We start from the raw sequence: 26,912 nt of genomic DNA on the forward strand, positions 1-26,912 counted from the left end.
AGTAGGGGTTGTTATATAGTATCCTCCCTCCTGCTCCCTAGTAGGGGTTATATAGTATCCTCCCTCCTGCTCCCTAGTAGGGGTTATATAGTATCCTCCCTCCTGCTCCCTAGTAGGGTTATATAGTATCCTCCCTCCTGCTCCTAGTAGGGGTTATATAGTATCCTCCCTCCTGCTCCCTAGTAGGGGTTGTTATATAGTATCCCCCTCCTGCTCCCTAGTAGGGGTTATATAGTATCCCCCTCCTGCTCCCTAGTAGGGGTTATATAGTATCCCCCTCCTGCTCCCTAGTAGGGTTATATAGTATCCTCCCTCCTGCTCCCTAGTAGGGGTTGTTATATAGTATCCTCCCTCCTGCTCCCTAGTAGGGGTTATATAGTATCCTCCCTCCTGCTCCCTAGTAGGGGTTATATAGTATCCTCCCTCCTGCTCCCTAGTAGGGGTTATATAGTATCCTCCCTCCTGCTCCCTAGTAGGGGTTATATAGTATCCTCCCTCCTGCTCCCTAGTAGGGGTTGTTATATAGTATCCCCCCTCCTGCTCCCTAGTAGGGGTTATATAGTATCCCCCCTCCTGCTCCCTAGTAGGGGTTATATAGTATCCCCCCTCCTGCTCCCTAGTAGGGGTTGTTATATAGTATCCCCCTCCTGGTCCCTAGTAGGGGTTATATAGTATCCCCCCTCCTGCTCCCTAGTAGGGGTTATATAGTATCCTCCCTCCTGCTCCCTAGTAGGGGTTGTTATATAGTATCCTCCCTCCTGCTCCCTAGTAGGGGTTATATAGTATCCCCCCTCCTGCTCCCTAGTAGGGGTTGTTATATAGTATCCCCCCTCCTGCTCCCTAGTAGGGGTTATATAGTATCCTCCCTCCTGCTCCCTAGTAGGGGTTATATAGTATCCTCCCTCCTGCTCCCTAGTAGGGTTGTTATATAGTATCCCCCTCCTGCTCCCTAGTAGGGGTTATATAGTATCCCCCCTCCTGCTCCCTAGTAGGGGTTATATAGTATCCTCCCTCCTGCTCCCTAGTAGGGGTTATATAGTATCCCCCTCCTGCTCCCTAGTAGGGGTTATATAGTATCCTCCCTCCTGCTCCCTAGTAGGGTTATATAGTATCCCCTCCTGCTCCCTAGTAGGGGTTATATAGTATCCTCCCCTCCTGCTCCCTAGTAGGGTTATATAGTATCCTCCCTTCTGCTCCCTAGTAGGGGTTATATAGTATCCCCCCTCCTGCTCCCTAGTAGGGGTTGTTATAGAATCCCCCTCCTGCTCCCTAGTAGGGGTTGTTATATAGTATCGCCCCTCCTGCTCCCTAGTAGGGGTTGTTATAGAATCCCCCTCCTGCTCCCTAGTAGGGGTTGTTATATAGTATCCCCCCTCCTGCTCTCTAGTAGGGGTTATATAGTATCCTCCCTCCTGCTCCCTAGTAGGGGTTGTTATAGAATCCCCCCTCCTGCTCCCTAGTAGGGGTTGTTATATAGTATCCCCCCTCCTGCTCCCTAGTAGGGGTTATATAGTATCCTCCCTCCTGCTCCCTAGTAGGGGTTGTTATAGAATCCCCCCTCCTGCTCCCTAGTAGGGGTTGTTATAGAATCCGCCCTCCTGCTCCCTAGTAGGGGTTGTTATATAGCATCCCCCTCCTGCTCCCTAGTAGGGGTTATATAGTATCCTCCCTCCTGCTCCCTAGTAGGGGTTGTTATATAGTATCCCCCTCCTGCTCCCTAGTAGGGGTTATATAGTATCCCCCCTCCTGCTCCCTAGTAGGGGTTGTTATATAGTATCCCCCCTCCTGCTCCCTAGTAGGGGTTGTTATATAGTATCCCCCCTCCTGCTCCCTAGTAGGGGTTGTTATAGAATCCCCCCTCCTGCTCCCTAGTAGGGGTTGTTATATAGTATCCTCCCTCCTGCTCCCTAGTAGGGGTTGTTATATAGTATCCTCCCTCCTGCTCCCTAGTAGGGGTTGTTATATAGTATCCCCCCTCCTGCTCCCTAGTAGGGGTTGTTATATAGTATCCCCCCTCCTGCTCCCTAGTAGGGGTTGTTATATAGTATCCCCCCTCCTGCTCCCTAGTAGGGGTTGTTATATAGTATCCTCCCTCCTGCTCCCTAGTAGGGGTTATATAGTATCCTCCCTCCTGCTCCCAAGATAGATGATCCTAAATCAATACTCTACTACTTAGACTCCACAGCCTCTTCTGGTGCTCTCTCCCTGTCTGTGTGTGTGTGGAGAGACACTCAGACTACAGACTACATAGCCTGCCTGCCCTATACTGTCTGTCTGTGGGGAGAGACAGTGAGTTATGTCTGTCTGTCTGTCTGTCTGTGTGGGGAGAGATAGTGAGTTCTGTCTGTCTGTCTGTGTGGGGAGAGATAGTGAGTTCTGTCTGTCTGTCTGTGCGGGGAGAGATAGTGAGTTATGTCTGTCTGTGTGGGGAGAGATAGTGAGTTCTGTCTGTCTGTCTGTGCGGGGAGAGATAGTGAGTTATGTCTGTCTGTCTGTGCGGGGAGAGATAGTGAGTTCTGTCTGTCTGTCTGTGCGGGGAGAGATAGTGAGTTCTGTCTGTCTGTCTGTCTCTGTCTGTCTGTCTGTCTGTCTGTGTGGGGAGAGATAGTGAGTTCTGTCTGTCTGTCTGTCTGTCTCTGTCTGTCTGTCTGTCTCTGTCTGTCTGTGTGGGGAGAGATAGTGAGTTCTGTCTGTCTGTCTGTCTGTCTGTCTGTCTGTCTGTCTCTCTGTCTGTCTGTCTGTCTGTCTGTCTGGGGAGAGATAGTGAGTTCTGTCTGTCTGTCTGTCTGTCTGTCTGTCTGTCTGTCTGTGCGGGGAGAGATAGTGAGTTCTGTAAACACACAGATATACTCGAGTGGAGCTCCAAACACTGTCAAATGACAAAACAAGAACTATTGCAACAATGTAACCCTCTCTCAGTTTTACCCCAACATCACCCCTAGTTCATTAAAATAAAAAGGACCAATACCATGAAACACCACCATGGGAATCACACACACAGCATGTACCCTTTCAGATCAGAGGTAGAGAGAGACCCCCCTCTCCTCTTTGATCCCCTCCTTCCTATCTCCTCCCTCCCTCTCTTTCCCCTCGACCCTTCCCACCCATCTCATTCCCTCCCACCCTTCTCCCTACTCTCCTTCCCTCCCCCTCTCTCTCCTTCCCTCCCCCTCCTTCCCCGCCCATCTCCTTCCCATTCTCTCTCTCCCCTCCTCTCCTTCCAGCCCCCCTTCCCACCCTTTTCCCTCCATCTCCCTCCTTCCTCCCCTCCCCTCTACCCATCTCCCTCCTTCTACCCTTCCCACCCATCTCCTTTCCTCCCCTCTCTCTCTCCTCTCCTTCCCCCTCCCCCTCTCACCTCTCTCCTTCCCCTCTACCATTCCCCCCATCTCCTTCCCTCCCTCCTCCTCTCCTTCCCTCTACCCTCCCACCCCTCTCCCTCCACCCTTCCCACCCCTCTCTCTCCTCCTCGCATCCCATATGTAGCGCACTACTTTTAGACCAGAGCCCAGGGCCCTATATAGTGACTAGGGTGCCATTAGGGACTCTGCAGGGCCTGGGCTATTTTTAAAAGGCCATGTAATTTAGCCACAATACCAGACGCTGCAGAGTGCAGTGGCTGAGTGCTCCACAGACACATCTCTCTGCCAGAGAGGAGGAGGAAGGGAGAGGAGGAGGAAGAGGAGAGGAGACAAGGGGAGAAGGGGGGAGTGAGTGAGATGATGGGAGAATACTAAAAGTAGAAAGTAGAAAACGAGAGCGAGAGCGAGCGCGAGAGAGCGAGAGAGAGCGAGAGAGCGAGAGAGAGCGAGAGAGAAAGAGCGAGCGAGAGAGAGAGAGCGCGAGTGAGAGAGAGAGAGAGAGAGAAGAGCGAGTGAGAGAGAGAGAGAGAGAGAGAGAGAAAGAGCGAGAGAGAGAGAAAGAGCGAGAGAGAGAGAAAGAGCGAGAGAGAGAGAAAGAGCGAGCGAGTGAGAGAGAGAGAAAGAGCGAGCGAGAGAGAAAGAGCGAGAGAGAGAGAAAGAGCGAGAGAGAGAGAAAGAGCGAGAGAGAGAGAAAGAGCGAGAGAGAGAGAAAGAGCGAGAGAGAGAGAAAGAGCGAGAGAGAGAGAGAAAGAGCGAGCGAGTGAGAGAGAGAGAGAGAAAGAGCGAGAGAGAGAGAAAGAGCGAGAGAGAGAGAAAGAGCGAGCGAGAGAGAAAGAGCGAGCGAGAGAGAGAGAAAGAGCGAGCGAGAGAGAAAGAGCGAGCGAGAGAGAGAGAGAGAGAGAGAAAGAGCGAGAGAGAGAGAAAGAGCGAGCGAGAGAGTGAGCGACTACTGAAGATACACTCCCTGACAGGCTTCTAAATAAACAGCACCTCTAAGCAATCAGTCCTGAGAGCAACTGGTGTTTATGTGTCATTATACAACTGGTGGAACTAATCCTGAATGCTGATTGGTTAAAACCACATTCCAGCCGGTGTCTATTCCACAAGTAAGCGCCGGCTAAATATATGACATTAAAATGCCTATTTACTCTGTTCCATCTGACTGCGCAATCGACTGTCTCATCAGCCCAGCCAGGCAATTTATAAACTTGATCGCTACTACAAAAAGCATCTAGACATTATCTCACATCTTTTAGACAGTTAGTTTTCAACAGAGGTGATTTGTATAAACCTTGCTGTCCGTCTCGCCGACATTTGCAACATTGTTTCAATATTCAAATTCAATCTCCAACTGTCCCATAGTAATGAACGAGTTGGGAGTCGGGATGAGACAGACAGAGACTGACAGACAGGCAGACAGACAGACACACAGACAGGCAGGCAGGCAGCGTTTCTCAGCCAGTCGAAATCATGAATCATCTGGCATAATTTTGATGGATATATACAACAAACAAAAAAAGGTCAATTGAAAAAAAGGTCAAATGAAGTCTTTCCAGCTTCAGTTTGAAGTGATTGTGTGAGCTGTGTTGTTGGCTAGCTCCTCTGAACAACAGTGTCCAGCTTCAGTTTGAAGTGATTGTGACAGCTGTGTTGTTGGCTAGCTCCTCTGAACAACAGTGTCCAGCTTCAGTTTGAAGTGATTGTGTTAGCTGTGTTGTTGGCTAGCTCCTCTGAACAACAGTGTCCAGCTTCAGTTTGAAGTGATTGTGACAGCTGTGTTGTTGGCTAGCCCCTCTGAACAACAGGTGTCCTGATGAGAGAGCACATTTTCTACGCCAGGTGAAATCGCGCCTCATTAGCTCATTGTTATGGATGTATCCAAATGAATGTCACTAGAAAACAGTCAAACAAATGCAAATGCAGCTACTTTGCTGTTATTCTGGCTGCACTGTTTGACGTGACTGTAAGTTAGCCGTAGTTGGCTAGCAAGAAATAAGAACGTTGCTAGTCAGTATGGCAATGGAACATTTAGATCGAATGACTGAGTCGTATCCATAGATACAGAACAAAAAGACTGAATGACTGGGTCGCATTTCTGGCAACCGAACCGATAGAATGAATGACCAGCCGGCTTGAGTAGCAACCCTAGATTTGTGTTGGGACAAAATGTTGTGGAAGGATGAAATAGTATGAATAAATTAATCCAACTAACATTTTCAATGAAAATATGTCAATCATTATTTTAATATGTTGGTAACCCGTTGTATAAAAGTGACAATGCCCTTGAAGCCGGTGTTTGGGGGATATATTGGCACTGTTTGCCGGCCCGAGATAAACAACATCCGTGCCAATATATCCCCCAAACACAGACTTCCTGCTTCTCGGGCATTTTCACTTAAGAGGATCAGACAGACATCCCTGACGACCAGCCAGACAGCCCCGATGACCAGACAGACAGCCCCGACGACCAGCCAGACAGCCCCGACGACCAGACAGACAGCCCAGACGACCAGACAGACAGCCCAGACGACCAGACAGACAGCCCCGACGACCAGCCAGACAGCCCCGACGACCAGCCAGACAGCCCCGACGACCAGACAGACAGCCCCGACGACCAGACAGACAGCCCCGACGACCAGACAGACAGCCCCGATGACCAGCCAGACAGCCGACGACCAGCCAGACAGCCCCGATGACCAGACAGACAGCCCCGATGACCAGCCAGACAGCCCCGACGACCAGACAGACAGCCCAGACGACCAGACAGACAGCCCCGACGACCAGCCAGACAGCCCCGACGACCAGCCAGACAGCACCGACGACCAGCCAGACAGCACCGACGACCAGCCAGACAGCCCCGACGACCAGCCAGATTGGCGACCAGCCAGACAGCCCTGACGACCAAACATACAGCCCTGACGACCAGCCAGACAGCCCTGACGACCAGACAGACAGCCCTGACGACCAGACAGACAGCCCTGACGACCAAACAGACAGCCCTGACGACCAGCCAGATTGGCGACCAGCCAGACAGCCCTGACGACCAAACATACAGCCCTGACGACCAGCCAGACAGCCCTGACGACCAGACAGACAGCCCTGACGACCAGACAGACAGCCCTGACGACCAGACAGACAGCCCTGACGACCAGACAGACAGCCCTGACGACCAGGCATGACACTACACTAAACATGTACATGTGACATAGATTTGAAAGATCCTTACTTGGGAAATACATTAGAGCAGCCATGCATTTGCCACTATGTCATCGTCCAGTATTGTACAGAGTCAATGTGGAGACTATATACAGGGTATTACGGTACAGAGTCAATGTGGAGGCTATATACAGGGTATTACGGTACAGAGTCAATGTGGAGGTTATATACAGGGGGTACCGGTACAGAGTCAATGTGGAGGCTATATACAGGGGGTACCGGTACAGAGTCAATGTGGAGGCTATATACAGGGGGTACCGGTACAGAGTCAATGTGGAGGCTATATACAGGGGGGTACCGGTACAGAGTCAATGTAGAGACTATATACAGGGTATTACGGTACAGAGTCAATGTAGAGACTATATACAGGGGGGTACCGGTACAGAGTCAATGTGGAGGCTATATACAGGGGGTACCGGTACAGAGTCAATGTGGAGGCTATATACAGGGGGGTACCGGTACAGAGTCAATGTAGAGACTATATACAGGGGTACCGGTACAGAGTCAATGTGGAGGCTATATACAGGGGGGTACCGGTACAGAGTCAATGTAGAGACTATATACAGGGGGTACCGGTACAGAGTCAATGTGGAGGCTATATACAGGGGGGTACCGGTACAGAGTCAATGTAGAGACTATATACAGGGTATTACGGTACAGAGTCAATGTGGAGGCTATATACAGGGGGCACCGGTACAGAGTCAATGTGGAGGCTATATACAGGGGGTACTGGTACAGAGTCAATGTGGAGGCTATATACAGGGGGTACCGGTACAGAGTCAATGTGGAGGCTATATACAGGGGGTACCGGTACAGAGTCAATGTGGAGACTATATACAGCGGGTACCGGTACAGAGTCAATGTGGAGGCTATATACAGGGGGTACCGGTACAGAGTCAATGTGGAGACTATATACAGGGGGTACCGGTACAGAGTCAATGTGGAGGCTATATACAGGGTATTACGGTACAGAGTCAATGTGGAGGCTATATACAGGGGGCACCGGTACAGAGTCAATGTGGAGGCTATATACAGGGGGTACTGGTACAGAGTCAATGTGGAGGCTGTATACAGGGGGTACCAGTATAGAGTCAATGTGGAGGCTATATACAGGGGTACCGGTACAGAGTCAATGTGGAGGCTATATACAGGGGTACCGGTACAGAGTCAATGTGGAGGCTATATACAGGGGGTACCGGTACAGAGTCAACGTGGAGGCTATATACAGGGTGTTATGGTACAGAGTCAATGTGGAGGCTATATACAGGGTGTTATGGTACAGAGTCAATGTGGAGGCTATATACAGGGTATTACGGTACAGTCAATGTGGAGGCTATATACAGGGGGTACCGGTACAGAGTCAATGTGGAGGCTATATAAAGGGGGTACCGGTACAGAGTCAATGTGGAGGCTATATACAGGGGGTACCGGTACAGAGTCAATGTGGAGGCTATATACAGGGGGTACCGGTACAGAGTCAACGTGGAGGCTATATACAGGGTGTTATGGTACAGAGTCAATGTGGAGGCTATATACAGGGTGTTATGGTACAGAGTCAATGTGGAGACTATATACAGGGTATTACGGTACAGTCAATGTGGAGGCTATATACAGGGGGTACCGGTACAGAGTCAATGTGGAGGCTATATAAAGGGGGTACCGGTACAGAGTCAATGTGGAGGCTATATACAGGGGGTACCGGTACAGAGTCAATGTGGAGGCTATATACAGGGGGTACCGGTACAGAGTCAACGTGGAGGCTATATACAGGGTGTTATGGTACAGAGTCAATGTGGAGGCTATATACAGGGTGTTATGGTACAGAGTCAATGTGGAGACTATATACAGCGGGTACCGGTACAGAGTCAATGTGGAGGCTATATACAGGGGGTACCGGTACAGAGTCAATGTGGAGACTATATACAGGGGGTACCGGTACAGAGTCAATGTGGAGGCTATATACAGGGTATTACGGTACAGAGTCAATGTGGAGGCTATATACAGGGGGCACCGGTACAGAGTCAATGTGGAGGCTATATACAGGGGGTACTGGTACAGAGTCAATGTGGAGGCTGTATACAGGGGGTACCAGTATAGAGTCAATGTGGAGGCTATATACAGGGGGTACCGGTACAGAGTCAATGTGGAGGCTATATACAGGGGGTACCGGTACAGAGTCAATGTGGAGGCTATATACAGGGGGTACCGGTACAGAGTCAACGTGGAGGCTATATACAGGGTGTTATGGTACAGAGTCAATGTGGAGGCTATATACAGGGTGTTATGGTACAGAGTCAATGTGGAGGCTATATACAGGGTATTACGGTACAGTCAATGTGGAGGCTATATACAGGGGGTACCGGTACAGAGTCAATGTGGAGGCTATATACAGGGGGTACTGGTACAGAGTCAATGTGGAGGCTATATACAGGGGGTACTGGTACAGAGTCAATGTGGAGGCTGTATACAGGGGGTACCAGTATAGAGTCAATGTGGAGGCTATATACAGGGGGTACCGGTACAGAGTCAATGTGGAGGCTATATACAGGGGGTACCGGTACAGAGTCAATGTGGAGGCTATATACAGGGGGTACCGGTACAGAGTCAACGTGGAGGCTATATACAGGGTGTTATGGTACAGAGTCAATGTGGAGGCTATATACAGGGTGTTATGGTACAGAGTCAATGTGGAGGCTATATACAGGGTATTACGGTACAGTCAATGTGGAGGCTATATACAGGGGGTACCGGTACAGAGTCAATGTGGAGGCTATATAAAGGGGGTACCGGTACAGAGTCAATGTGGAGGCTATATACAGGGGGTACCGGTACAGAGTCAATGTGGAGGCTATATACAGGGGGTACCGGTACAGAGTCAACGTGGAGGCTATATACAGGGTGTTATGGTACAGAGTCAATGTGGAGGCTATATACAGGGTGTTATGGTACAGAGTCAATGTGGAGACTATATACAGCGGGTACCGGTACAGAGTCAATGTGGAGGCTATATAAAGGGGGTACCGGTACAGAGTCAATGTGGAGGCTATATACAGGGGGTACCGGTACAGAGTCAATGTGGAGGCTATATACAGGGGGTACCGGTACAGAGTCAACGTGGAGGCTATATACAGGGTGTTATGGTACAGAGTCAATGTGGAGGCTATATACAGGGTGTTATGGTACAGAGTCAATGTGGAGGCTATATACAGGGGGTACCGGTACAGAGTCAATGTGGAGACTATATACAGGGGGTACCGGTACAGAGTCAATGTGGAGGCTATATACAGGGGGGTACCGGTACAGAGTCAATGTAGAGACTATATACAGGGTATTACGGTACAGAGTCAATGTGGAGGCTATATACAGGGGGCACCGGTACAGAGTCAATGTGGAGGCTATATACAGGGGGTACTGGTACAGAGTCAATGTGGAGGCTGTATACAGGGGGTACCAGTATAGAGTCAATGTGGAGGCTATATACAGGGGGTACCGGTACAGAGTCAATGTGGAGGCTATATACAGGGGGTACCGGTACAGAGTCAATGTGGAGGCTATATACAGGGGGTACCGGTACAGAGTCAATGTGGAGACTATATACAGCGGGTACCGGTACAGAGTCAATGTGGAGGCTATATACAGGGGGTACCGGTACAGAGTCAATGTGGAGACTATATACAGGGGGTACCGGTACAGAGTCAATGTGGAGGCTATATACAGGGTATTACGGTACAGAGTCAATGTGGAGGCTATATACAGGGGGCACCGGTACAGAGTCAATGTGGAGGCTATATACAGGGGGTACTGGTACAGAGTCAATGTGGAGGCTGTATACAGGGGGTACCAGTATAGAGTCAATGTGGAGGCTATATACAGGGGTACCGGTACAGAGTCAATGTGGAGGCTATATACAGGGGTACCGGTACAGAGTCAATGTGGAGGCTATATACAGGGGTACCGGTACAGAGTCAACGTGGAGGCTATATACAGGGTGTTATGGTACAGAGTCAATGTGGAGGCTATATACAGGGTGTTATGGTACAGAGTCAATGTGGAGGCTATATACAGGGTATTACGGTACAGTCAATGTGGAGGCTATATACAGGGGGTACCGGTACAGAGTCAATGTGGAGGCTATATAAAGGGGGTACCGGTACAGAGTCAATGTGGAGGCTATATACAGGGGTACCGGTACAGAGTCAATGTGGAGGCTATATACAGGGGGTACCGGTACAGAGTCAACGTGGAGGCTATATACAGGGTGTTATGGTACAGAGTCAATGTGGAGGCTATATACAGGGTGTTATGGTACAGAGTCAATGTGGAGGCTATATACAGGGGGTACCGGTACAGAGTCAATGTGGAGACTATATACAGGGGTACCGGTACAGAGTCAATGTGGAGGCTATATACAGGGGGTACCGGTACAGAGTCAATGTAGAGACTATATACAGGGGTACGGTACAGAGTCAATGTGGAGGCTATATACAGGGGCATGGTACAGAGTCAATGTGGAGGCTATATACAGGGGTACTGGTACAGAGTCAATGTGGAGGCTATATACAGGGGTACCAGGTACAGAGTCAATGTGGAGGCTATATACAGGGGTACCGGTACAGAGTCAATGTGGAGGCTATATACAGGGGTACCGGTACAGAGTCAATGTGGAGGCTATATACAGGGGTACCGGTACAGAGTCAATGTGGAGACTATATACAGCGGGTACCGGTACAGAGTCAATGTGGAGGCTATATACAGGGGTACCGGTACAGAGTCAATGTGGAGACTATATACAGGGGTACCGGTACAGAGTCAATGTGGAGGCTATATACAGGGTATTACGGTACAGAGTCAATGTGGAGGCTATATACAGGGTGTTATGGTACAGAGTCAATGTGGAGGCTATATACAGGGGTACTGGTACAGAGTCAATGTGGAGGCTATATACAGGGGTACCAGTACAGAGTCAATGTGGAGCTATATACAGGGTATTACCGGTACAGAGTCAATGTGGAGGCTATATACAGGGGTACCGGTACAGAGTCAATGTGGAGGCTATATACAGGGGGCACCGGTACAGAGTCAATGTGGAGGCTATATACAGGGTGTTATGGTACAGAGTCAATGTGGAGGCTATATACAGGGTGTTATGGTACAGAGTCAATGTGGAGGCTATATACAGGGTATTACGGTACAGTCAATGTGGAGGCTATATACAGGGGGTACGGTACAGAGTCAATGTGGAGGCTATATACAGGGGGTACCGGTACAGAGTCAATGTGGAGGCTATATACAGGGGTACGGTACAGAGTCAATGTGGAGGCTATATACAGGGGTACCGGTACAGAGTCAATGTGGAGGCTATATACAGGGGTATGGTACAGAGTCAATGTGGAGGCTATATACAGGGTGTTATGGTACAGAGTCAATGTGGAGGCTATATACAGGGGTACCGGTACAGAGTCAATGTGGAGGCTATATACAGGGGTACCGGTACAGAGTCAATGTGGAGGCTATATACAGGGGTACGGTACAGAGTCAATGTGGAGGCTATATACAGGGGTACCAGTACAGAGTCAATGTGGAGACTATATACAGGGGGTACCGGTACAGAGTCAATGTGGAGGCTATATACAGGGTATTACGGTACAGAGTCAATGTGGAGGCTATATACAGGGGTACCAGTACAGAGTCAATGTGGAGGCTATATACAGGGGTACCGGTACAGAGTCAATGTGGAGGCTATATACAGGGGTACAGGGGTGGTACAGAGTCAATGTGGAGGCTATATACAGGGTGTTATGGTACAGAGTCAATGTGGAGGCTATATACAGGGGTATGGTACAGAGTCAATGTGGAGGCTATATACAGGGGTACGGTACAGAGTCAATGTGGAGGCTATATACAGGGGGTACCAGTACAGAGTCAATGTGGAGGCTATATACAGGGGGTACCAGTACAGAGTCAATGTGGAGGCTATATACAGGGGGTACCAGTACAGAGTCAGTGTGGAGCCTATATACAGGGGGTACCAGTACAGAGTCAATGTGGAGGCTATATACAGGGTATTACGGTACAGAGTCAATGTGGAGGCTATATACAGGGTATTACGGTACAGAGTCAGTGTGGAGGCTATATACAGGGGGTACCGGTACAGAGTCAATGTGGAGGCTATATACAGGGGGTACCAGTACAGAGCCAATGTGGAGGCTATATACAGGGGGTACCAGTACAGAGCCAATGTGGAGGCTATATACCAAGTCACTTGGCTCTGTCATAACCTCACATGGTCTCTCCTATCATTGCTATGCAGACGACACACAATTAATCTTCTCCTTTCCCCCTTCTGATGACCAGGTGGCGAATCGCATCTCTGCATGTCTGGCAGACATATCAGTGTGGATGACGGATCACCACCTCAAGCTGAACCTCGGCAAGACGGAGCTGCTCTTCCTCCCGGGGAAGGACTGCCCGTTCCATGATCTCGCCATCACGGTTGACAACTCCATTGTGTCCTCCTCCCAGAGCGCTAAGAACCTTGGCGTGATCCTGGACAACACCCTGTCGTTCTCAACTAACATCAAGGCGGTGGCCCGTTCCTGTAGGTTCATGCTCTACAACATCCGCAGAGTACGACCCTGCCTCACACAGGAAGCAGCGCAGGTCCTAATCCAGGCACTTGTCATCTCTCGTCTGGATTACTGCAACTCGCTGTTGGCTGGGCTCCCTGCCTGTGCCATTAAACCCCTACAACTCATCCAGAACGCCACAGCCCGTCTGGTGTTCAACCTCAACCTCACCCCGCTCCTCCGCTCTCTCCACTGGCTTCCAGTTGAAGCTCGCATCCGCTACAAGACCATGGTGCTTGCCTACGGAGCTGTGAGGGGAACGGCACCTCAGTACCTCCAGGCTCTGATCAGGCCCTACACCCAAACAAGGGCACTGCGTTCATCCACCTCTGGCCTGCTCGCCTCCCTACCACTGAGGAAGTACAGTTCCCAGTTGACTAGATGTTCAGGAGTCTTATGGCTTAGGGGCAGAAGCTGTTTATAAGCATCTTGGACCTAGACTTGGTGCTCCGGTACTGCTTGCCGTGCGGTAGCAGAGAGAACAGTCTATGACTGGGGTGGCTGGAGTCTTTGCCAATTTTTAGGGACTTCCTCTGACACCGCCTGCTATAGAGGTCCTGGATGGCAGGAAGCTTGGCCCCAGTGATGTACTGGGCCATATGCATTACCCTCTGTAGCACTTTGCGGTCAGAGGCCAAGCAGTTGCCATACCAGGCAGTGATGCAACCTATCAGGATGCTCTCGATGGTGCAGCTGTAAAACCTTTTGAGGTTCTGAGGACCCATGCCAAATCTTTTCAGTCTCCTGAGGGGGAATACGTTTTGTTGGGCCCTCTTCACGACTGTCTTGGTGTGTTTGGACCATGTTAGTTTGTTGGTGATGTGGACACCAAGGAACTTGAAGCTCTCAACCTGCTCCACTACAGCCCCGTCAATGAGAATTGGGGTGTGCTCGGTCCTCTTTTTCCTGAAGTTCACAATCATCTCCTTTGTCTTGATCACGTTGAGGGAGAGGTTGTTGTCCTGGCACCACATGGCCAGGTATCTGACCTCCTCCCTATAGGCTGTCTCGTCGTTGTTGGTGATCAGGCGTACCACCGTTTTGCCATCGGCAGGGGCCCGAAATTAACACCCACCATGCGCCAAATTGCGAGTTGATTTTCAGAAGGCTATCCGCCACACTGGCGGCTAAATGTTTGTACCAAAATAGTAATGTAATAAAATATCTGGCATGATGGCTCGGAGGAAATTACTCATGTTTGCCAGCCACAGACCGTCTCTCATGCTCCTAGTTTCGCGGCACTGTTTACCGTACGGAACATCAGCTACTCCTCATCGCTCACTTGCCACGGGTCTGCTGCTAGCTACCGTTCCTTAAAATAGCTGTTATGTGGCGACATTTACCTGGAGTAAGCCGACCTTTGGAAACGAAAACCCCACAGACGAAAAGGAGGTCGTAAAAATAAAACAAATGTTTTGTGAGAAATGGAGGTTTGGAGTTTCAAGAGGCTGGCTTCAGTTGTTCTGTGTGTCGCCAGTATGCTAAAGATAAAAACCCAGAAACAACTCATTTGTCATCGGAAATAAAACAATGAATATGGAGAACATTCGTGACCATGAACACAGCAAAGTGTCACATTGCCTGCGTCTCTCTGTGTCCCGGGCTCAATCGGAGCCTCTCCTCTTGACACCATCTGCGACGGCGCTAACAGCAACGTCAGAGCAGACCAGCACGGAGATGATGATGATACTATTTAGGACTGTACATGCCCTTGGCAAGAAGGCGAGACCACTTTCTGACTTGGACTGGAAGTGTGAGTAAGTGAAAATGTTGGTTAGGTCTTGTAGCTAGACGAGTACTTTTGTAGCTAGTTTTTTCAAGTCTATTGAGCAGACGTGGTCCTGTATTGGAGGTTATTTCTCATCTCTTGATAAGTTTCAGTTCACCTCAAAATAATGTATAAATACCATAAAATTATTGGCCTACTGATGCTGACATGGATCTCCATGCTTTCCTATGGCTCTGGAACATTCTATTTTTAATGTTTGTCGCCAGATTCTGTTTACATTTAAAAAAGCATTGTGACATCACCAGCCTTATAGTGTTGATCCTTAAGTAAACAAAGGGTAGAAGGCTAATTTAGCACAATCAACTGCCAGCTATATTGGATAAACATTACTGTATATTAAATTATTATTGAATTAATTTTAAATGTTTGATTTTTTTGCAGTTTGGATGAGAGAGAGAGAGAGAGCGAGAGAGAGAGAGAGAGAGAGAAAAAAAAGGAATAGCTGTGGGCTCAACATATAGAAATGAGAAGCAGGCCGAAGAGTTTATGCACCATATTTCAGAGGTGGAGAGAAACAACATCAGAGATAATCTGAAAAACACCACATCTCTCCATCATGACAGATGGCAGATGGCTCCACAGACAGTTCAGTGAAAGAGGAGTTAGTTAGTTTGTCAGATTCTGTCACAAGGGGCAAGATCAGAGTCGAAGTTTACTGCCATCAAGTCAGTTGAGAAGGCAGACGTGGCACACATAACCAACACCATCAGTGCCATCGTGGAGGGAGTGTTTTAATGAGTGGGGGAGCAAGTTAGTCGCTCTGGGAACAGATGGAGCTGCTGTGATGACTGTAGCCAAGAATGGTGTGGTCAGCCGGCTGAAGGGAAACAGGGCCCAACATCATCGACATCCCCTGAATGGCACACCGCCTTGAACTGACCTTTGCTGATTGCCATCTGGTCCAACGTGATGTTTCAGAAAGTAGAAGACCTCCTAAGTGGGCTCTACACCTTCTACCACACCAGTCCGCTGAACAGGGCAAACCTGGGAAACAGCTTCCAGGCTCTTGGGCTCACACCACTGGTGCCCACCAGAGTAGGCGGGACCCGATGGGTAGGACACCTATTGCGTACACCGGATCACTTCCTGTGAGGTTACCAGGGGCGTGTCCAGCACATGGAACAGGTAGTGGCTCTAGATTACTATGTTAAGTACTCCAAAAGTCATCATCAATATGTAACGTCCAGTAAAACAACAACAAATAAGGTTACAAATCGGTAACATCATGTTTCAATGCTTTATGCACTGATAAAATGTGTCATTTCTAATATAGTTTTTTTTTTTGGACAACAATTAATTGTCTATTTGTGTGTCTTTGTTATTTATGTATTTCAGATTCAATCTGCTGATGGCCAAAATGTCCCAGGTGTCCAGCAGGCCAAGGCCAGGAAAAACTACAGTACTGAGAGGGAGGCTGTTGTGTGTCCTGTTGTGTGTCCTGCATGACACTCTAACACACCTGAGCAACCTGTCCGCAGAGGTCCACCATCACCATAGCAACCTGTCCGCAGAGGTTCACCATCACCATAGCAACCTGTCCGCCTGTCTGCAGAGGGCCACCATCACCATAGCAACCTGTCTGCAGAGGTCCACCATCACCATAGCAACCTGACCGCAGAGGTCCACCATCACCATAGCAACCTGTCCGCAGAGGTCCACAATCACCATAGCAGAAGCCCACAGCTCCTTGTTCTCAACACAGGCAGTACTTAAGAAGTACAAATCCAGGTACGTTTATTTAAGCTGCAATAAGAAATAGTTACCTTAAGAGAATTAAGAGAAAGGATTACGTCAATAAGAGAAGGGGAGAGAGTGAGAGCGTGTTGTAAAGGAAAGTTCTGAACGGATGGTTAAAAAAAAAATGGGCCGTTTTTTTATTTATCATCAGAGAAGGGCCCATGATGAAGGACACAATGGCCAACAGATATGCGGGAATTTCGCTGACCAGAGATAACAGGACAAAATGCTTGACAGGCTAGTGGAGAGTATGACTGACAGGTTCCAGGAAGCCAGTGTAGAGGGTCCTGTGTGCCACCAAGCTGGTCAGCTTCACCAGTGTAGAGGGTCCTGTGTGCCACCAAGCTGGTCAGCTTCACCAGTGTAGAGGGTCCTGTGTGCCACCAAGCTGGTCAGCTTCACCAGTGTAGAGGGTCCTGTGTGCCACCAAGCTGGTCAGCTTCACCAGTGTAGAGGGTCCTGTGTGCCACTATGTCAACAGGAGCCATCAGCATTCCTGCCCTGATTTGCTGGCATTGGTTGACCTGGTCCAGTCCTTCCAGCTGAATGTGAGAGAGGTGAAACCGCACCAGGACTCTGTCTAGAGCAGGAGGACAGACTTCATGGACCGTGCAAAGAGGGTGACGAGTTTGATGAGGAGGTACTTTTATGTTTGTGGGTTAACTGCCTTGTTCAGGGGCAGAACGACCGATTTTTACCTTGACAGCTGGACCATAAGGAGATCTTGCAACCTTTCGGTTACAAGTCCAACGCTCTAACCACTAGGCTACCTGCCGCCCCAGGATCAGCGTGGAAGATGTTTTGTTACCTACCCTCACCACCTGGGGGCGGCCCGTCAGTAAGTCCAGGATCAAGTTGCAGAAGGAGGTGTTTAGTCCCAGGATCCTTAGCTTAGTGATGAGCTTTGACGGCACTATGGTGTTGAACACTGAGCTGTAGTCAATGAATAACATTCTCACATAGGTGTTCCTTTTGTCCAGGTGGGAGAGGGCAGTGTGGAGTGCAGTGGAGATTGCATCATCTGTGGATCTGTTATGCAAATTGGAGTGGGTCTAGGTTTCTGGGATAATGGTGTTGATGTGAGCCATGACCAGCCTTTCAAAGCATTTCATGGCTACAGACGTGACTGCTACGGGTCGGTAGTCATTTGGGCAGGTTACCTTAGTGTTCTTGGGCACAGGGACTATGGTGGTCTTTAAAACAAAAGATTATTTCACCTTTATTTAACCAGGTAGGCCAGTTGAGAACAAGTTCTCATTTACAATTGCGACCTGGCCAAGATAAACCATAGCAATTCGACACATACAACAACAGAGTTACACATGGAATAGACAAAACATACAGTCAATAATACAGTAGAACAAAATAAAACAAAAAGTCTATATACAGTGAGTGCAAATGAGGTAAGTTAAGGGAGTTAAGGCAATAAATAGGCCATGGTGGTGAAGTAATTACAATATAGCAATTAAACACTGGAATGGTAGATGGGCAAGTAGAGATACTGGGGTGCAAAGGAGCAAGATAAATAAATAAATACAGTATGGGGATGAGGTAGGTAGATAGATGGGCTATTTACAGATGGGCTATGTACGGATGCAGTGATCTGTGAGCTGCTCTGACAGCTGGTGCTTAAAGCCAGTGAGGGAGATATGAGTCTCCAACTTCAGAGAATTATGGTCAGATTTGCCAAATGGATGGCGAGGGAGAGCTTTGTACACATCTGTGTGCGGAATAAAGGTGGTATAGAGTTTTTTTTTTTTTCCATCTGGTTGCACATTTAACATGCTGGTAGAAATTTGGTAAGACGGATTTAAGTTTCCCTGCATTAAAGTCCCCGGCCACTAGGAGCGCCGCCTCTGGATGAGCAGTTTCCTGTTTGCTTATGGCAGAATACAGCTCATTCAGTTTGGTCTTAGTGCCTCTGACTGTGGTGGTATGTAAACAGCTACTAAGAACACAGATGAAAACTCTCTAGGTAGATAGTGTGGTCTACAGCTTATCATGAGATATTCTACCTTAGGCAAAACCTCAAGACTTCCTTAGATATCGTGCACCAGTTGTTATTTACAAAAATACATAGTCCACCGCCCCTTGTCTTACCAGACGCTGCTGTTCTATCCTGCCGGTACAGCGTATAACAGCCAGCTAGCTGTATGTTGATAATGTCGTCGTTCAGCCACGACTCCGTGAAGCATAAGATATTACAGTTTTGATTGTCCCGTTTATAGTTTAATCTTCCGCGTAGGTCATCGATTTTATTTTCCAAAGATTGCACGTTTGCTGGCAGAATTGGAAGGATGTGGGGGTTTATTCGATCACCTACGAATTCTCAGAAGGCAACCCCCGCCCACTTGCCCCTTTTTCGCTACCTTCTCTTCACGCAAATGACGGGGATGTGGGCCTGTTCCCGAGAAAGAAGTATATAATTCACGTCGAGCTCGTTAAAGGAAAAAAAAAAGGATTCTGCCAGTCCGTGCTGTGTAATCACAGTCCTGATGTCCAGAAGTTATTTTTGGTCGTAAGAGACGGTAGCGGCAACATTATGTACAAAATAAGTTAAAAAAACAAGTTACAAACAACAACTACGCAAAACGTCAGCCTTGTTCTCCAGCGCTATCTTGAAAAAGTGATGAATACAATCAAGATGTGTGTGTGTGTGCAAGTGAGGTGAAACCTATCCTTACCTGGAAGTATAGTCCTACAGTAGGCCGGGCCATCAGGCTGCTGAAGTGCTCGTGGAACTGCCTGGACAGGATGTCCTGAGACAGGGTCTCGTATGGGTCAAACGCCTGCTCCTGGAGTTGAAAGAGACAGTTAACGGAAGAGGTGTGTGAGTGTGCGTTTAGAGGTGTGTGTGTGTGAGTTTAGGTGTGTGTGAGTTTAGGTGTGTGTGTGTGAGTTTAGGTGTGTGTGTGTGTGTGTGTGTGAGTTTAGGTGTGTGTGTGTGTATATATATCTATGTCCTACCTCTGCCAGGTCCTCGAAGCAGCTGCCCACCAGAGGATGTGGACTACCGTCAGCGGTCATCTCCACTGCATCTTCGATCAGGCCCAGCAGCTTGACCGTCAACTCATGGATGTCCAAGATGTTACTGAAAATCACCTCCACATCCTGCAAGCAGAGAGGGAGAGATGTGACTTACAAGGGGCGGGGTGGGGGAGCAATACTTCACTTACACATTTCACACATTTTAGTGCTTTAGCAGAGTTGATTCATTTTAGTCATTTAACAGATTTGATTAATCTTTAGTTCTTTAACAGATTTGATTCATTTTAGTTCTTCAACAGATTTGATTCATTTTAGTTCTTCAACAGATTTGATTCATTTAGCAGATTTGATTCATTTTAGTTCTTGAACAGATTTGATTCATTTTAGTCCTTGAACAGATTTGATTAATTTTAGTCCTTGAGCAGAGTTGATTAATTTTAGTCATTGAGCAAGAGTTGATTCATTTTAGTCCTTGAGCAGATTTGATTCATGTTAGTCCTTGAGCAGAGTTGATTCATTTTAGTCCTTGAGCAGAGTTGATTCATTTTAGTCCTTGAGCAGAGTTGATTCATTTTAGTCCTTGAGCAGAGTTGATTCATTTTAGTCCTTGAGCAGAGTTGATTCATTTTAGTCCTTGAGCAGATTTGATTCATTTTAGTCCTTTAGCAGATTTGATTCATTTGAGTCATTTAGCTGATTTGATTCATTTGAGTCATTTAGCAGATGCTTTAATTCAGAGCGATTTACAACAATACGTCTTCAGTGACACAAACCATCCCAATGTCAGCTGAACATGGAAACCATCTCCTAAGGAACCACTGGTCCCAGATCTGTTTGTGTCAAGCAATGACAAAGACCAATGTAGTTGAAAAACCCCATCACAAATCAGATCTGGGACCAGGCTACTTTTAAAACCACTGCCCGGTTCATTCCTGTACTGTTAGTGGATAACATCTTTCTTCTAGGGCTGTCAAACGATTCAATGTTGGATTTGCTATGATTCATTGCAAAAAATGAACTAGGTAAATGAATAAAGAAGCACACTTTCTTTTAACCTCAATGTCAACGGTTGTTTTTAATGTGTATAGATTATGTATTTGGGATTTTGAATGCATCCAGATTAATGATGATAACGGGGGAAAAATGGTGCTGAAGAGGAGCACAGCCACAGTGGCCAGAGAACAAAGGAAGAGGGAGGGCCACTCACGACAAGCTCCCAGCAGGGGTCATCCTCCCCTTCTTTAGCTCACCTCACATCTCTAGTATAGATCAAAAGCTCCTCCCATCACAAAGCTCCTCCCCATCACAAACTCCTCCCCACCACAAAACTCCTCCCCATCACAAAGCTCCTCCCATCACAAAGCTCCTCCCATCACAAAGCTCCTCCCATCACAAAGCTCCTCCCCATCACAAAGCTCCTCCCATCACAAAGCTCCTCCCCATCACAAAGCTCCTCCCATCACAAAGCTCCTCCCATCACAAAGCTCCTCCCATCACAAAGCTCCTCCCCATCAGCTCAAGGGCAGCCAGTTTAACCAAATGACGGTTAGATGAATCACGCTTCACCATCTGGCAGTCTGACGGACGAATCTGGGTTTGGCGGATGCCAGGAGAACGCTACCTGCCCCAATGCATAGCGCCAACTGTAAAGTTTGGTGGGGGCTGTTTTTCCATGGTTCGGGCTAGGCCCCTTAGTTCCAGTGAAGGGAAATCTTAACACCACAGCATACAATGACATTCTAGAAGATTCTGTGCTTCCAACTTTGTGACAACAGTTTGGGGAAAACCCTTTCCTGTTTCAGCATGACAATGTCCCTGTACTCAAATCGAGGTCCATACAGAAATGGTTTGTCGAGATCGGTGTGGAAGAACTTGACTGGCCTGCATAGAGCCCCGACCTCAACCTCATCGAACACCTTTGGGATGAATTGGAACACCGACTGCTAGCCAGGTCTAAAAGCTCAACATCAGTGCCTGACGTCACTAATGCTCTTGTGGCTGAATGGAAGCAAGTCCCTGCAGCAATGTTCCAACATCTAGTGGAAAGCCTTCCCAGGAGAGTGGAGGCTGTTATAGCAGCAATGTTCCAACATCTAATAGAAAGCCTTCCCAGGAGAGTGGAGGCTGTTATAGCAGCAATGTTCCAACATCTAGTGGAAAGTCTTCCCAGGAGAGTGGAGGCTGTTATAGCAGCAATGTTCCAACATCTAGTAGAAAGCCTTCCCAGGAGAGTGGAGGCTGTTATAGCAGCAGTGTTCCAATATCTAGTGGAAAGCCTTCCCAGAAGAGTGGAGGCTGTTATAGCAGCAATGTTCCAACATCTAGTAGAAAGCCTTCCCAGGAGAGTGGAGGCTGTTATAGCAGCAATGTTCCAACATATAGTGGAAAGCCTTCCCAGAAGAGTGGAGGCTGTTATAGCAGCAATGTTCCAACATCTAGTGGAAAGCCTTCCCAGGAGAGTGGAGGCTGTTATAGCAGCAATGTTCCAATATCTAGTGGAAAGCCTTCCCAGAAGAGTGGAGGCTGTTATAGTAGCAATGTTCCAATATCTAGTGGAAAGCCTTCCCAGAAGAGTGGAGGCTGTTATAGCAGCAATGTTCCAACATCTAGTAGAAAGCCTTCCCAGAAGAGTGGAGGCTGTTATAGTAGCAATGTTCCAACATCTAGTAGAAAGCCTTCCCAGAAGAGTGGAGGCTGTTATAGCAGCAATGTTCCAACATCTAGTGGAAAGCCTTCCCAGGAGAGTGGAGGCTGTTATAGCAGCAGTGTTCCAACATCTAGTGGAAAGCCTTCCCAGAAGAGTGGAGGCTGTTATAGCAGCAATGTTCCAATATCTAGTGGAAAGCCTTCCCAGAAGAGTGGAGGCTGTTATAGCAGCAATGTTCCAATATCTAGTAGAAAGCCTTCACAGAAGAGTGGAGGCTGTTATAGCAGCAATGTTCCAACATCTAGTAGAAAGCCTTCCCAGAAGAGTGGAGGCTGTTATAGCAGCAGTGTTCCAACATCTAGTAGAAAGCCTTCCCAGAAGAGTGGAGGCTGTTATAACAGCAGTGTTCCAACATCTAGTAGAAAGCCTTCCCAGAAGACTGGAGGCTGTTATAGCAGCAATGTTCCAACATCTAGTAGAAAGCCTTCCCAGAAGAGTGGAGGCTGTTATAGCAGCAATGTTCCAACATCTAGTGGAAAGCCTTCCCAGAAGAGTGGAGGCTGTTATAGCAGCAATGTTCCAACATCTAGTGGAAAGCCTTCCCAGAAGAGTGGAGGCTGTTATAGCAACAATGTTCCAACATCTAGTGGAAAGCCTTCCCAGAAGACTGGAGGCTGTTATAGCAGCAATGTTCCAACATCTAGTGGAAAGCCTTCCCAGAAGACTGGAGGCTGTTATAGCAGCAATGTTCCAACATCTAGTGGAAAGCCTTCCCAGGAGAGTGGAGGCTGTTATAGCAGCAATGTTCCAACATCTAGTGGAAAGCCTTCCCAGAAGACTGGAGGCTGTTATAGCAGCAATGTTCCAACATCTAGTGGAAAGCCTTCCCAGGAGAGTGGAGGCTGTTATAGCAGCAATGTTCCAACATCTAGTAGAAAGCCTTCCCAGAAGACTGGAGGCTGTTATAGTAGCAATGTTCCAACATCTAGTAGAAAGCCTTCCCAGAAGAGTGGAGGCTGTTATAGCAGCAATGTTCCAACATCTAGTGGAAAGCCTTCCCAGAAGAGTGGAGGCTGTTATAGCAGCAATGTTCCAACATCTAGTGGAAAGCCTTCCCAGAAGAGTGGAGGCTGTTATAGCAGCAATGTTCCAACATCTAGTAGAAAGCCTTCCCAGAAGAGTGGAGGGTGTTATAGCAGCAATGTTCCAACATCTAGTAGAAAGCCTTCCCAGAAGAGTGGAGGCTGTTATAGCAGCAATGTTCCAACATCTAGTGGAAAGCCTTCCCAGAAGAGTGGAGGCTGTTATAGCAGCAATGTTCCAACATCTAGTGGAAAGCCTTCCCAGAAGAGTGGAGGCTGTTATAGCAGCAATGTTCCAACATCTAGTGGAAAGCCTTCCCAGAAGAGTGGAGGCTGTTATAGCAGCAATGTTCCAACATCTAGTGGAAAGCCTTCCCAGAAGAGTGGAGGCTGTTATAGTAGCAATGTTCCAACATCTAGTGGAAAGCCTTCCCAGAAGAGTGGAGGCTGTTATAGCAGCAATGTTCCAACATCTAGTGGAAAGCCTTCCCAGAAGAGTGGAGGCTGTTATAGCAGCAATGTTCCAACATCTAGTAGAAAGCCTTCCCAGAAGAGTGGAGGCTGTTATAGCAGCAATGTTCCAACATCTAGTAGAAAGCCTTCCCAGAAGAGTGGAGGCTGTTATAGCAGCAATGTTCCAACATCTAGTGGAAAGCCTTCCCAGAAGAGTGGAGGCTGTTATAGCAGCAATGTTCCAACATCTAGTGGAAAGCCTTCCCAGAAGAGTGGAGGCTGTTATAGCAGCAATGTTCCAACATCTAGTGGAAAGCCTTCCCAGAAGAGTGGAGGCTGTTATAGCAGCAATGTTCCAACATCTAGTGGAAAGCCTTCCCAGAAGAGTGGAGGCTGTTATAGCAGCAATGTTCCAATATCTAGTAGAAAGCCTTCACAGAAGAGTGGAGGCTGTTATAGCAGCAATGTTCCAACATCTAGTAGAAAGCCTTCCCAGAAGAGTGGAGGCTGTTATAGCAGCAGTGTTCCAACATCTAGTAGAAAGCCTTCCCAGAAGAGTGGAGGCTGTTATAACAGCAGTGTTCCAACATCTAGTAGAAAGCCTTCCCAGAAGACTGGAGGCTGTTATAGCAGCAATGTTCCAACATCTAGTAGAAAGCCTTCCCAGAAGAGTGGAGGCTGTTATAGCAGCAATGTTCCAACATCTAGTGGAAAGCCTTCCCAGAAGAGTGGAGGCTGTTATAGCAGCAATGTTCCAACATCTAGTGGAAAGCCTTCCCAGAAGAGTGGAGGCTGTTATAGCAACAATGTTCCAACATCTAGTGGAAAGCCTTCCCAGAAGACTGGAGGCTGTTGTAGCAGCAATGTTCCAACATCTAGTGGAAAGCCTTCCCAGAAGACTGGAGGCTGTTATAGCAGCAATGTTCCAACATCTAGTAGAAAGCCTTCCCAGGAGAGTGGAGGCTGTTATAGCAGCAATGTTCCAACATCTAGTAGAAAGCCTTCCCAGAAGACTGGAGGCTGTTATAGCAGCAATGTTCCAACATCTAGTAGAAAGCCTTCCCAGGAGAGTGGAGGCTGTTATAGCAGCAATGTTCCAACATCTAGTAGAAAGCCTTCCCAGAAGACTGGAGGCTGTTATAGCAGCAATGTTCCAACATCTAGTAGAAAGCCTTCCCAGAAGAGTGGAGGCTGTTATAGCAGCAATGTTCCAACATCTAGTAGAAAGCCTTCCCAGAAGAGTGGAGGCTGTTATAGCAGCAATGTTCCAACATCTAGTAGAAAGCCTTCCCAGAAGAGTGGAGGCTGTTATAGCAGCAATGTTCCAACATCTAGTAGAAAGCCTTCCCAGAAGAGTGGAGGGTGTTATAGCAGCAATGTTCCAACATCTAGTAGAAAGCCTTCCCAGAAGAGTGGAGGCTGTTATAGCAGCAATGTTCCAACATCTAGTGGAAAGCCTTCCCAGAAGAGTGGAGGCTGTTATAGCAGCAATGTTCCAACATCTAGTGGAAAGCCTTCCCAGAAGAGTGGAGGCTGTTATAGCAGCAATGTTCCAACATCTAGTGGAAAGCCTTCCCAGAAGAGTGGAGGCTGTTATAGTAGCAATGTTCCAACATCTAGTGGAAAGCCTTCCCAGAAGAGTGGAGGCTGTTATAGCAGCAATGTTCCAACATCTAGTGGAAAGCCTTCCCAGAAGAGTGGAGGCTGTTATAGCAGCAATGTTCCAACATCTAGTAGAAAGCCTTCCCAGAAGAGTGGAGGCTGTTATAGCAGCAATGTTCCAACATCTAGTAGAAAGCCTTCCCAGAAGAGTGGAGGCTGTTATAGCAGCAATGTTCCTACATCTAGTGGAAAGCCTTCCCAGGAGAGTGGAGGCTGTTATAGCAGCAATGTTCCAACATCTAGTGGAAAGCCTTCCCAGAAGAGTGGAGGCTGTTATAGCAGCAATGTTCCAACATCTAGTGGAAAGCCTTCCCAGGAGAGTGGAGGCTGTTATAGCAGCAATGTTCCAACATCTAGTGGAAAGCCTTCCCAGAAGAGTGGAGGCTGTTATAGCAGCAATGTTCCAACATCTAGTAGAAAGCCTTCCCAGGAGAGTGGAGGCTGTTATAGCTGCAATGTTCCAACATCTAGTAGAAAGCCTTCCCAGGAGAGTGGAGGCTGTTGTAGCAGCAATGTTCCAACATCTAGTGGAAAGCCTTCCCAGGAGAGTGGAGGCTGTTGTAGCAGCAATGTTCCAACATCTAGTGGAAAGCCTTCCCAGAAGAGTGGAGGCTGTTATAGCAGCAATGTTCCAACATCTAGTGGAAAGCCTTCCCAGAAGAGAAGAGGCTGTTATAGCAGCAATGTTCCTACATCTAGTGGAAAGCCTTCCCAGAAGAGTAGAGGCTGTTATAGCAGCAATGTTCCAACATCTAGTGGAAAGCCTTCCCAGAAGAGTGGAGGCTGTTATAGCAGCAATGTTCCAACATCTAGTGGAAAGCCTTCCCAGAAGAGTAGAGGCTGTTATAGCAGCAATGTTCCAACATCTAGTGGAAAGCCTTCCCAGAAGAGTAGAGGCTGTTATTTATAGCAGCAATGTTCCAACATCTAGTGGAAAGCCTTCCCAGAAGAGTGGAGGCTGTTATAGCAGCAATGTTCCTACATCTAGTGGAAAGCCTTCCCAGAAGAGTGGAGGCTGTTATAGCAGCAATGTTCCAACATCTAGTAGAAAGCCTTCCCAGGAGAGTGGAGGCTGTTATAGCAGCAATGTTCCAACATATAGTGGAAAGCCTTCCCAGGAGAGTGGAGGCTGTTATAGCAGCAATGTTCCAACATCTAGTGGAAAGCCTTCCCAGAAGAGTGGAGGCTGTTATAGCAGCAATGTTCCTACATCTAGTGGAAAGCCTTCCCAGAAGAGTGGAGGCTGTTATAGCAGCAATGTTCCAACATCTAGTAGAAAGCCTTCCCAGGAGAGTGGAGGCTGTTATAGCAGCAATGTTCCAACATATAGTGGAAAGCCTTCCCAGGAGA

The 26,912-nt window shown here is 48.0% G+C and overlaps 1 protein-coding gene across 1 annotated transcript in view; it reads right to left on the reverse strand.

The window, feature by feature from the left end:
- Positions 1 to 26,912, reverse strand: part of LOC115120056 (son of sevenless homolog 2-like) — a 175,971-nt gene that overhangs the window by 63,037 nt on the left and 86,022 nt on the right. Inside the window, exons 6-7 of the mRNA XM_065004384.1 lie at positions 19,698 to 19,841; positions 19,415 to 19,525 (exon numbers count right to left, since the gene is read on the reverse strand). Of these exons, the coding sequence (XP_064860456.1) occupies positions 19,415 to 19,525; positions 19,698 to 19,841 (255 nt within the window). The remainder of the gene's footprint in view (positions 1 to 19,414; positions 19,526 to 19,697; positions 19,842 to 26,912) is intronic.

The sequence above is a fragment of the Oncorhynchus nerka genome, linkage group LG18 (genome assembly GCF_034236695.1).
Source record: "Oncorhynchus nerka isolate Pitt River linkage group LG18, Oner_Uvic_2.0, whole genome shotgun sequence".
In the NCBI taxonomy this organism is placed as follows: domain Eukaryota; kingdom Metazoa; phylum Chordata; class Actinopteri; order Salmoniformes; family Salmonidae; genus Oncorhynchus; species Oncorhynchus nerka.